Here is a 13,676-nt window from a genome sequence, read left to right as displayed (position 1 = left end):
CCCACTTTCAACCATATGACCTTATTTTAGCTCATAAAATTATCTTATCTATGTGATGTTTCCATATTTACTGTCTCTCTTGACTAAAATCTCAGCTTCTCAATGGAGCCTCATCTGCTTTATTTACCATTACGTGCCAAGCACCTATACCAACATCTGGCACTAAGAAGATAATGAATATATACTAATTAAATGCCTGGAATGAACAGGTTCTTTACAAAATAAAAATAAAAGGTCAAGAGGCATGTGTGGGTGTGCCCACGGTGGTAGGGTATTCAATCACTAGAAACTAAAGAAATGCTAATTAACAATAAGAGATCAATGATAACCTTTTTGAGAAAAGGTAAGGGAACACCTTGGAGATTTCAGGCATAGTCTTCCCCAGTATACAGTATTCCTAGTATATCTTCCTAAATTTACATATCCTTTAACTAGTTAGGACTTCATGATGACAACATGCACAGAGACAAAAAACATCCCTATAGGTACATGGCAATGTTATTTGTAATTATGAAACTAAAATGTTATAATCATTAGGAATTGTTTAAATAACTCATTTATACAAATGAAATCTATGCCGACAACTTAAAGGAGGTGTTGTAAAAATAACATGAGAAACATTCATGATGTACTTTTCAAATAAAAATAAGAATCTATATTTCCTTCTACAAAACACACATACATATTTTTAAAAGTGTTTGTACCTATTGTAGGCCTGCTACAAGCCTCAGGGCAAAGTAAGAAATGGAACATAAAAATATAGAAAAGTATCAAAGCACATAACTACCTTTTCTAATAGCAGTTATACCACTTGCTGAGTCCTGATGATGTCCCTTTCCCTAGCCTGATGGTAAAAAGGGTGGCAACCTAGGTGTTCATGGCTTACAGATTATTCATGGCACTGACCACCAACATGAGTCAACTCTGTGAGACCTTGGGGAAGCAGTAAAGAGCTGTGCCTCATTCACATGCATCCTTATTTATCCTCTCCAACGTTTTTTTACTGGTTCAGTTGTGTGCAAACCAATTAAACTGATCTAAGCAGCAAAGTCTTTGAACTTTGACCAGCTCCCTTTGGGTCTGTTTACTTAGTATATATGTGATTACGTGTATGTATAGGGTTTCTACACACACACACACACAAAATCTGGAGAAAATCACCAAAAAGCTGACGTGATTATACAAACTAATAAAATAAAATAATGAAAGACTTTAGTTTGTTTTTCAGTTAACTATTTTTCTTCTCTTATTACAATAACAATTTCTTCTTTTTTTTTTTTTGCAATTTAACCATCCTTTGATGGTTAATCAAAGGATATATTTGAGAAAAGCAAAGTTTAAAGCCACATGAATAAGACTATAATTCACAGTGAAACAGCTTGGACTAACCTGACATTTAAATGATTTTGTTAAAATGTCTCTCAAGTTTTCATTTAGCTTCAGGTTCAAATTGGTTGTAAGTTATTAAGAAAAAGGAATAGAAGTATCAAATTCAAGATACAAATTCTTAAAATTCATCACACTATTTCAGAATTAATTTTCATTTTCAAAAAGCTGAAGATTGGGCAGGGCGCAGTGGTGTACAACCTGTAATCCTAGCTACTCGGGAAACAAAGCAGGAGGGTTGTGAGTTTGAGGTCAGCTTGGCAACTTAGTGAGCCCAAATCACAAAATAAAAAATTCTGGGGTTGTAACTCAGTGGTAGAGTATCCAGTACTGATTTCAATTCTTAGTAATACAAAAAAAATTTTTTTTTAAATTTTAAAGGTAGAAGACTGATCATCAAAATTCTAACCTAGAAAAATGTGAGCATAACCCCACATCTGAAGTAGACTTCTCCTACATACTAAATCAAACCTGAAACTATTCACTCTCTAGAGTTATCAATTCATGAAGAAGAGATTAAGTAATACAGGGAGGCATCAACAAAATCCATATTGAGGAGAAATACTACAAATGATCAAATTTCTATAACAAAAATATAAAGGTGGGGAGGTGCTGTGGAGTGATACTGGTCAAATTATATAGTGATATTATGTGCATTATATAATTGATTATTATTGTCAATAGTATTGTGGTTATACATTTTTTATTTTTCAGGCATATTTTAGAATCATGTAGTTCACCCAGCACACAATTCAATGATGTTTTTAATAAATTCATCAAGTTTTTCAACTCTTACTATAAATCAGTTTTAGAATGGTTTCTATTACCTCTATAAGATTCCTCGTGTTCATTTAACTGCTAATCCACCCTTTCTGCCTCTAACTCACCAGTCCACTAATCCACTTTTCAACTCTATAGATTTGCTATTTTTGAGCATTTCATGTAACAGTATCACACAACAGGTAATCTCTGTGCCTAGCTCCTTTCACTTAGCACACTGTTTAGATCATTTATTTCATAGCATGTATCAGCAGTTCTATTTTATTACAAAAGTCTTCTACTATACATATATAACATTTTGTCCATTCATTCACCAGTTGATGGGCAGTTAGGATGATTACAAGTTTGAGTATTATGAGTAATCCTGCTATGAACATAAGTGTGAAAGTCACTGAATAGGAGATACTTATGAGAACTGCTGAGTCATTATGGAAATTTATGTTTAACATTTTAGGAAAATGCCAAAATGTTTTTCAAAGTGGCAGCACCATCTTGCTTTCTCATTAGCAGTGTGTGGAGTTTCTTGTTTGTGGCTTTGAGTTCTTATCCTCTAGCTATACATAGGGAAATATTAAGGACTGAAATGACAAGATGTTTGGGATCTGATTCAAATTAGAATGTAGATTATATAGATAAAACAAGGTTGGTCACACCTTGATAAGTATAGCAGTGGTAGCAGTAATTATCAGCTACCTGACTACAGTTAAGTACTTAGTACATACTGTGTCAGGCATTACTATTGTAAGTGCTTTAGATATTTAAAACCATTTAATCCCTTCAACAAGAAGAAGTTACTATTGTTATCCCCATTTCAGAGATGAGAAAACGGATGTCCAGAAAGCGTTAAATAATGTGGTCCAGTCTGGACTAGAATAAAAATAGCCTGTCTTCAGAGTCTGTGCTCCTCACCAGTGGGCAGAGCACACCAACAAGTAAACTATGACACCTAAGATATAAACAAAATAAAACAAATTATTATAAGAATTCAGGTGACTTCTATGAACATAAGTAGGAAATCCAAGGTTAATTAATTTAATTATATATATAAAATGTAATGGTAATAACCCTTACCTCTTGGTGGTATGATATGAATGATTTTTATTTTATTCATTATATTTAGTTGTATATTTTACTACATGGATCAATATATTGATATCAGATACTTGGCAGTGTTCAAGATGGGCAGCATCACAATTCAAACATTACATAAATCAGAAAAAACCGTCATAATGAACAAATAAATTTTTTAAGTTGGTTTTAGAAAAAAGCATCCACTTTTTTTACCACCAAGCTATATCCCCAGAACTTTTTATTTTGAGATAGAAAAAGACAGTGCCTCGCTGAGGTGCTGAAGCTGGTCTTGAACTTGTGACCCTCCTGTCTCTGCCTCAAGTGGCTGGGATTTCAGATACGGGTCACCATGCCTGACCTTTAAGTTTCTAAATTTCAAGGTAATTTTTTATATATATTTTTTAATCATCGATGGAACTTTATTTTATTTATTTAGATGTGGTGCTGAGAATTAAACCCAGTGCCTCTCACATGCCAGGCAAGCCCTCTACCACTAAGCCACAACCCCAGCCCGTTTTTCAAGGTATTTTAAGATGTACTAACTGAGTTCTAGTGCTAGGCCCTAAGCTCAGTGCTGGGGGCACAAATTTGATTAAAACCTAGAAACAAAAAGAGACAAGTCTAGAAGGACAAGTTAGCTATTGTACATGCTTTAATGGAGTGATTCCTCCAGAGGTGTCAGCGTAATCATTCCAGGGGTCAGACAGGCTTTCTGAAAAGGAAGACACTCTGCTGATGTGAGGGGCTATGTACGTACAAACCACTTCTGATTAGGACCATCTCATCAAGTAACACAGCTACTTCTGAATGATGAAAACGAAGGCCCTGTTTTAAGTGCCAAATCTTTAATTTATTTTTCATACCTCAGATTTCAACAAATTCAAATAGCCTTCTTAAGTTGCTAAAGATTGAAGAATAGGAGATTTGGGGAAAACAAAGAAACCATGTCTTATGATATTAGAATCCAAGATCTGTAAACACATCTCAACCTTGTCTTATGATGTTAGAAACCAAGATCTGTAAACACATCTAATGGAAAATACATTCTTTACTAATTATATTTCAGTGTGGTTTGAGCACAATCAACACGTCCTTAAAATTTTGTCTTAATGGTACTTCTAAACAGTTTACTGATTATCTAAATCAAGGGTAGGTAAACTATAACAGTAGGTGGCCTGGTTTTCTAAGAATAGTTTTTCAGCTAAGAATATTTTTTACATTTTGGGAGAGAGGGAGGGACCAGGGAGGAAAATGGCCTGCAAAGCCAAAAATATTTACCATCTGGCCTTTTGCAGTAAAAGCTTGCACACCCTTGAAAACTCTGAAGGGATTTCTGTTCATATGAAGATGAAACCCGAAGGCACCTAACTGCTATGGAACCGTCTTGACACTAGCACAATTAACTTTGCTTACAGGAGTGGGAGAGAACGGAAAGAGATTGAGCTCAGAAAGATGTGGATTTCAAGGGGGTGGGTGAATCCAAAGGGAGAATATAATTAAAGTAGATAAAATACATGAAATAGTCCTCAGGGACTTTACAACACAGTGCTCGAGGTGGAAGGTAACTAACAGGATACTAATGGTCCAAAGGTGTGGGAGCTGGGTCTATTGAGAAAACAGACTCAGATACCTGAAGCTCCGCGCTCAAGTTCATAGAGTAAGTGGACAGGAGACAAAGAACTAGACTACAACCCCCCAGAGATCTCAGTTCACTTCCTCCCACCACCACACTCCAGGACAGTGTTGCCCTGGAAACGCACTACTTAATCAGCTTCTCATAGTTAGCTCCACTAGATTCAGAAGACACCAATCAGTTCTATTTCCCAGATGGTACTGAGGAAAGTAACAGAAGGTCGACCAAACATCATTAATTTAGGTCTTAATATAGCCAAGCAATAAGAAACATCAAATTTCAAAAATTTTACCTGGTTCCAATTTTATTACTTTAATTGCTGCTAATTCACCGGTATTAACATTCCGTGCCTAAAAGAATGAAAACAAACAAACAAAAAAAAGATTATCTTTCATTTTCACTGAAATGAAACAAGTCATTTATATTTACAAAATAAACAGTGATTTCAGCATTACCTCATGCATAAACTTAATGTGGCAGTAACAACAACAGCTAATACCAAGACCATTAGTACTTGCAGGCATTATTCTAAGTGTTTTTATATTAATTCATTAAATCCTCACAAAACTCTTATTAAGGTAGCAACTAATGTTATTCCCATGTTGCAAATAAGGAAATCAAAGCACAGAGAAGTTAAAAAAAGAACTTGTTGAGGCCCTATACCTGCCTAGGGGACAATGTTGGGATTCAAATCCAGGCAGCTTGATTCCAGAGTCTAAGCTATTAAGCATTAACCCTATGCAGTCACTCATTCAAAGGCTGGTAAGTTTTCAGTTAATAAACTAGTCTTTAATTTTTTTCATTTAAAAAACCACAGAATATGAAAGGTTAATTCAATTATATAATTAAGAAGACAACGCCCTTAAATTCTTTTAAACCTGATAGTGCAGTCAAATAATGTATTCAATACAAACCAAATATATTTTTGCAAGTTACATATTAACAATAAAAATCACTTTAAAAATAAATTCATAATATTATATTCCTGATAATTGTACAGTTAAACCTAAATAAGCAAAAACTTTTTCACTTTGCACAAAAATGGCAATAATTCTTTGCCAATTTAAAATACTTTAAAATTAGATATTTCAAACTTTTAACTGAAATTCAGGTAAATTTCCTTTCAACCAAAAGAGAACAACATATGCATATCAGATCACATATGCAAATACCAGATCACAGGAAGATTTCTTCATGTAATCAAGACTACTGTAGTCGCAATACTCACTTCCTAATGGATTGGCTGAGATCTGTGAATCACCTGACAAGAACTGATAACACTATAAACAAAGGAATCCTTCTAAGACTACCAGGGCATTAAACATACAGAGCTGGGCTATATCTCAGTGGTAGAGTGCTTACTTAGCACACGTGAGGCGTTCAATTCTTAGCACCACATTAAAAGAAAAAACTAAATAAAATAAAGGTATTATGTCCATCTACAACGAAAAATATTTTTTAAAAATACAGGCAAAGGATCTAGGAAGATACACACGAGATACAGCCATCATTAAAAATACAAAAATTTGGCCAGGCTTGGTGGCACATGACTGCAATCCCAGCTACTAGGGAGGCTGAAGCAGGAGGACTGCAAGTTTGAGGCCACCCTCAGCAACTTAGGGACACCCTGTCTCAAAAAGGCAAGGGTATAGGGGTGGCCTGGGAATGTGGCTCAGTGGTAGAGAGCTCTTGGGTTCAATCCCCAGTACCAAAATAAAACAAAAACCAAAAAATCTTTAATTCCAAACAACAAAGGAATTAAAAGATCCCCCCCCATACAAATTAAAAATTAAAATGCAATTTTTAAGAAAATTAAAAAAAAAAAAAAAGGCTTCTTCAAACAAAATCCCTAAACTGATAAATACCTGAATGCCTACTTAGAGGCAGTACAAACCAGATGTGAATACTTTATTTCAAACTAAACTTAAATTCCCATTAAAAGAGATTAAGTGTTTCAAATAGTGCTGGATAAATATTTGTTTCTTCATCCCTAGGATGAAGATATATAAATGACAAAGCAGAATCCCATTCTGGAGCATTTGTAAAGGAGGGCAGCATATACCTGGGTAACACTCTGGTTCTCTCTCTTCAACTTTAGTTAATTAGAAAGCGTCTAAACTCTACCAGAACTTGCCTCGCCTCACACTTAGACGTCCTTTCTCCTTCCTTCTGCTCTTCAAGTCCCATCTTTTTTAGCATCTTCTGCAAATAAAATAAGAAGCTATTCTCTCTAATTCTCAGCATTTAAAAATCATACCATGATTTTTTTTTTTTTATATTGAAAAGAAATTTTGGTGTAGGGATGTAGGTCAGTGGTATAGCACTTGCCTAGCATGCATGAGTCCCTGAGTTCCATTACCAGAATCACAGGGAAAAAAAAAAAAAAAAAGGAAATTCCGAGTATGGATGATTGGGTAATTCTATTAAGGAACAACAGAGAAATGTGAATTCATACACCAGGTTTATTGTTTACAGTTGAAATTCTGGTCCCAGTGACCACAGGAGGGCACACTTTCTACTGAAGTTACACACAAAATGGTTGCTGTACATAATGTACTCAGCTAAAAATAGATTTACAAACAGTTAACACCATCACATATTTAACAGAAAACCATGACAATTAACTATTGATGAGTAGTTAACCAAAGTCAGTCTTTACTACACATGTAAGTTATGAATATAATATTTCAAGATGTATATCAGTCCAGAATTTTCTAAAGGATAACAGTTTTAAAATTAGGGTTCTTGGGCTGAAGTTGTGGCTCAGTGGCAAAGTGCTTGCCTAGCACTCCTGAGGCACTGGGTTCAATCCCCAGCACCACATTTAAAAAAAAAAAAAAAAAAAAAAAAAAAAAAAAAAAAAACTAACAAAATAAAATTAGGGTTATTTAGAGAAAATAGAAAAATAGCTAAAATGATCGCTGCTTTTTTTTCCCTTCCTATGCTATCTAAAATATTTTCTAATATGTAACTTATTTGGCAGTATTAAGATATTTCACCAAAAAGGTATAAATGATTTTTAAAAAAGAGGAAATGTCAATTTCTGAGCCTTTGCTCATCAAAATTCACGTTTATTAATGAAGACTTTAAAGCATTCTGATTCATCAAGAACCTTGGTCTTCTGGCTAAAATAACTTATATTTTGCAGTTATTATAGTTACACTTTTATAACAGCTTTACTAGGACAGAATTCACATACCATGAAGTTCACCCTTTTACTGTAAATGTGTGTGTGTGTATATATATTGTATATATTCAACTTCATATATATAATATATAAATATGTGTGTGTGTGTGTGTATATATATAAAACCAATTATGTAACCACTACTATTGAATTTGAGAATATTTTCATCACGTCAAAAAGAAACCCCAACACATTAGGCATCACTCCATACTGCAGCCCTTCTCAGTGCCTGGCAACTGCTAATCCACTTCCCTTCTCTGTGAACCTAACCATTATGAATGGGATCAAACAGTATGTGATCCTCTGTACCTGTTGTCTTCCACTTAGTACAATGTTTTCAGATTCATTCACATTGTGCACTCATCCATGTATTACTACTGCCAAGTAATATTCCATTACATGAAAATATCACATTTTGTTTACCCATTCCTCAGCGAAGGACATATGGAAATTTTCTACTTTTTAGCTGTTGTGAATAATATTGCTATATACATGAGTGCACAAATTTTTGTGTGAACTTAGGTTTTCAATTCTCTTGAGTACAGACATGTAAGAGACAAAATGCTGGGTCATACAGTAATTCTATGCTTAACTTTCTGAAGACCTGCCAACTGTTTTCCAAAGTAGCTACACCATTTACATTATCATCAGCAATGAACATAAGGGCTCCAGTTTCCTCACATCCTTGCCTATTTGTTATTGTCTCTGTGTTTTCATTTTAGCCAATTTAGTGGGTATGAAGTGGTATCTCATTTACATTTCACTAAAGATTAATGATGTTGAGCATCTTTTCACATGCTCACTGGCCATCTGAATAATTTCTTTGTAAGAATGTCTATTCAATTCTCTGCCCATTTTTAACTGTTGTCTTTGTTATTGACTTGCAAAAATTCTTTACATATATTCTGTATATCCCTGATCGGTTATATGATTTGCAAGTATTTCCTCCTATTCTGTCTTTGTGTTTTCTTGGTGATGTCCTTTGAAGCAAAAAAGTTTTAATTTGGGGCTGGGGTTGTAGCTCAGTGGTAAAGCACTTGCCTAGCATGTGTGAGGCACTGGGTTCGATTCTTAGCACCATAATATAAATAAAATAAAGGTCCATAGGCAAGTTAAAAAAGTTTTAATTTTGATGAAGTACAACTTAGGTTTTTTTTTTTTTTGGTCACTTGGGTTTTTAATCTTATAGCAAGAGCCTTAAGGCCACTGAGGTTTCTTTCCTGTTTTCTTTTAATAGTTTTAGTCCTCACATTTAGGTCTACCATCTACTTGAGTAAATTTTTATATGGTGCTTGGTGGGGCTTCAATTTCATTCATTTGCATGTGGATATCAAGTTGTGAAGTCTACCTTTCTAGTCATTCCCTAATTTGTACCTTTTGCTCTGGGCAAACTAAACAACTTGTGATTCCTCAGTGCTATCCACACTTCTGCCCAACTGTCAGACCTCCTTGAAGGCTCAGATTACATTATCCTGGCCCTAGTCTCAAACCTTATTCTGGCTTATGCATCCCACACACATGCTTCCAAAGATCCTGGGTAACCGCTCTCAAATGAGGGTAGGCTTGGTGAGGGAAATCCTGCTGATCTAGAAGATCTGTTTATAGGAGCTCTTGGAAATACTACTGAATTTCAAAGAATTCCAAAGCTGTTTCAGAATTTGTTCGGTTCAGTGAGACTTTGGAGACCATTCAAATAACTAGTGTGGAAATTTTTCTGAGATGATTTCTCACTGACTGCTGACTTATCTCCAACTATTAGAGAATTAGTCCTTGAAAGTGGACTGGGGTAAGCAACGTGATCAAGATGCAATTATTAAGAGCCAGAAAATGCTGGGCACAGTGGTGCATGCCAGTAATCCCAGCAACTCAGGAGGCTGAGGCAGGAGGATTGCAAGTTCAAAGCCAGCCTCAGCAACTAGCAAGGCCCTAAGCAACTTAGTGATTAAGCAACCCTGGGTTCAATTCCTGGTACCAAGAAAAAAAAAAAGCCAAAAAATGTGCTAGGCACTACATAAAGTGAGTTAAAGGCAGTCATTATCAGTAAAAAAAAAAAAAAAAAAAAAAAAATCTAACTACTACGTACTGAGCACCCTTGGGTTTCCAAAGCTTATTATGTAGTAGGAGATGTCCAATGAAAGATGAAAGGTTCTGAAATGAGAGTTAAGAAATAGAAAATTTAGTCCTGCTCTGCCATTAACAAGCAACAGGATCTGAGCAAGTAATTCCCTTGTGTCCTCTCCTCGACCCCTCCACCCACAACTTAAAAACAAGGTGAAAACAGACTATGAGGTTCCTTCTAAGTCAATATTTACATCAAATATTTCACTCTCAACTAACAGAGTCTAAATACTGAACCAATTGGCAGGATATATAAAAATCCTATAGAGAGTTTAAAAACAGCAAAACACTGGCACTAATTTTGAATAAACAGATTTAGAATGGGACCCAGGAATCTGTATGTAAGGCCACTGAGGTGCTTGTGATAAACTACAAGCCCAAGGACCTGGTCTAAAGCACTGTACCACCTGAACTGTATAAAATGTAACTACCAACCTCTCCACCTGAAAAGGGTTTTCAGATGGTTCCACCAAGGTGACACCCTTTATGCAGAGGTTTGAGGCAGGATGGATTACAACATGGAAAAGGATGGGTGGGTGGGGTGGCAGTCAGAAAAAAGCCGGCATAGAGTCTTATGGACAGAAAACAGATTATTTTGAGTATGCTGGAAGCCAAACCTTAGGACGCCCCCCAGGGCTTGTCAGAGGGAAATGGATAACCCACCTCACTACTACTGAAGAACTAGTTTTATGTTTGCTTTCCACAGTTAACTGGACTAGGTATGTGTCCACCAAAAGAAACGAGTTCATGGGAAGAATGGGGGTGAATGAAACAGTGTGCCCAGGACACTTCTAGTGTGTGTCTACTCTCCCAGCCCTATTAATAGTGCCCACTCTCACCTAAGTAAAATTTTATTTAATCTGAATGATAATTCTAAAGTCAATCTACCAATAAACCCTGAGCCAACATGAAAAAAGGAAAAAGGACAACTAATTTCAACAAAGAATCAGCAAACATGCCTATTTTTGTAAATAAAATTTTACTGGAACACAGTCATGCTCATTTAATATTCTTTTTTGTTTGTTTTTGTACCAGGGACTGAGCCAGGTGTTGTTTGTTTGGGGGGTGGGATTTCTTTCTTTTTTGTACAGGGAATTGAACCCAGGGGTGCTTTCCACTGAGCAAGTCCCAACCCTTTTTATTTTGAGACAGGACCTCACTCAGTTGCTGAAGCTGGTCTCTGATTTCCAATCCTCCTGCCTCAGCCTCCAGGCCTGCACCACCATGCCCTGCTCATTTGTTTTAAGTACCCTTGGTGACTACCTTTACAATACAATGACGGAGTTGAGTAGCTGAGATAGAGATTTTAGGGTCAGTGCAGCATGAACTATCAGGGTCTTTATCAAAAGGGTTTGTCAACCTTAATCTACATTCCTTTTTATTTTTTTTTTGTTCTGGGAATTTAACCCAGGGGGTGTCACATGCTGGTCAATGCTGGTTAAGCAACCTACCACTGACCAATATCCCCAGCCCTTGCCAACCCTGCTCTAAAACAGCACTGTCCAAAAGAATGTTGTTCACTGATGGAAATGTTATATATGTGTTGTCTGACGTATTTGTTCTATGCCACACGCACCTATTCTATTGATGATCTGAAATGAGGCCAGTACAACTGAGGAGCTGAATTTTGTCCGACCATAAAATATGTATATGTGATGCCTAAAACTGAGGTTTTTTTCATTCTTAAAAACCATAACAAGAAACGGGGTTTTGGGAATACAATTCTAGTAATTTTGACACATACACCAGATGTGTGAAACCACCAAAACTTTCATTACTGCAAAAACTCTGCGGGAATTACACCCTAAGTCCAGACACACAATGCTTTGTTCTCTGCCACTATCTTTTTGTCCTAAATCATTCATTATGTAACCTCTTGAGACTCCTCCTTCTCTAAGTTGTTGCATGTGTCATTAATTTATTCCTTTTTGTTGCTAAATAGTATTCCATTGCATGAATATACTACAGTTTATCCTTAATAGATATCTGGGTTGTTTTCAATTTGGGGCAAATATGAACAGAGTTCTTATAAACATTTGTGTACAGGTTACATAATACTCAGGAGTGGGACTACCTCATATTATGGAACATTCATAAGAAACTGTCAAACTATTTATAGAGTGGCTGTACTATTGTTCATTTCCAGTAGTAATGTATTCGGGTTCCAGTTGCCCTGAATCACTGCTAGCAGTTACTACTGTATTTTTTATTTAGTCATTCTAATAGGTATGTAATGGTAACTCATGGTGGATTTAGTTTGCATCCACTAATGCAAACTAACGGCTAATGATATTGTCCTTCTCTGCTGTTCCTTGGTGCAGTGTCTTTCAATCTTTTATCCATGCTTTCACTGGGATATTTATTTTCTTATTGAGCTTTGGTAATTCTTTATATGTTCTAGATACATGTCCTTTATCAGATACATGATTTGCAGTTATTTTCCCCCAGCCTGTAGCTTTTCTTTAATTTTCTTAACGGTGTATTTCACAGAATGTTATAGCTGAATTGTTTTCCTCCAAATTTATATTTTCAAGTACTAACACCCAGTACTTTAGAATGCCTCAGTATCTGGAGACAGGGTGTTAGATGAGGTGATTAAGGTTAAATGAACTCACAGGAGTAGGTCTGATGACTGATGTCCTTACAGAAGAGGAGGAAGGAACACCAAGGAAACACGCACAAAGAGAAAAGGCCATGGAGACACAGCAAGAAGGTAGACATCTGCAAGCTCAAGAGAAACCAACCCTGCCAACACCTTGACCTGGGACTCCAGAAATATAGGAATATAAATTTCTACTGTTTAAGCCACACACAGTCTGTGGTATTTTGTGACAGCAGTCCTCTCAAACTAATATGTATTAGTTTATTTAAGTAATAATTGAATAGTAATATTTATTTGGGGGAGGAATACTGGTATTTAACACAAGGGCACTTTACCACCATGCTACATCCCTAGCCTTTTTAAAATTTTGAGAAAGGGTCACACTAAGTTGCCAGGACCTCGATAAATTGCTAAAAGTGGCCTTGAACTTGAGCATACAGAAAAGGCCATGTGGTGCACAACTGTAATCACAGCAACTTGGGAGGCTGAGGCAGGAGAATTTCAAGTTTATCCTCGGCAACTCAGTGAGACCCTATCTCAAAATTTAAAAAAATTAAAAAGGCTGGGGATGCAGTTCAGTGGTAGAGCACCTCTGAATTTAATCCCCAATAATGGGGAAAAATTCTTCTTCCTCCATTGAATGGCCTTTCCACCTTTGTCAGAAGTCAGTTGGTTTTATATGTGTGCATTTATTTCTGGACTTTACACTGCTCTATATTGACTTATTGATCTTGTGTCTATGCCTTACCAGTACTACACAGTCTTGATTACTAAAGCTTTAAGGTAAGTCTTAAAAAATCAGATATTGATTCTTCCAACTTTTTCAAAATAGTTTTGGCTATTCTAGGTACTCTGCCCTTCCCCATTTGAATTTTAGATTCCACTCATCTATCTATATT

General features: G+C 36.0%; 1 protein-coding gene across 6 annotated transcripts in view; it reads right to left on the bottom strand.

The window, feature by feature from the left end:
• Positions 1 to 13,676, bottom strand: part of MAP4K3 (mitogen-activated protein kinase kinase kinase kinase 3) — a 190,596-nt gene that overhangs the window by 117,796 nt on the left and 59,124 nt on the right. For 5 of the 6 annotated variants that reach the window (XR_013759017.1, XM_079109878.1, XM_079109879.1 and 2 more), the window contains exon 2: positions 5,163 to 5,220. The exons of the other annotated variant lie outside the window; for it this stretch is intronic. Coding sequence is in view for 4 of the 5 variants with exons in the window: in XM_079109878.1 (XP_078966004.1) it covers positions 5,163 to 5,220 (58 nt within the window). In the remaining variant the exon portion in view is untranslated. The remainder of the gene's footprint in view (positions 1 to 5,162; positions 5,221 to 13,676) is intronic. 6 annotated transcript variants of the gene reach the window in all.

This window comes from Sciurus vulgaris (genome assembly GCF_902686455.1).
Source record: "Sciurus vulgaris genome assembly, chromosome: 14".
NCBI classification, from domain to species: Eukaryota; Metazoa; Chordata; class Mammalia; order Rodentia; family Sciuridae; genus Sciurus; species Sciurus vulgaris.
The sequence above is the reverse complement of the archived record's forward strand: the minus strand, read 5'-3'. Positions and strand labels throughout refer to the sequence as shown.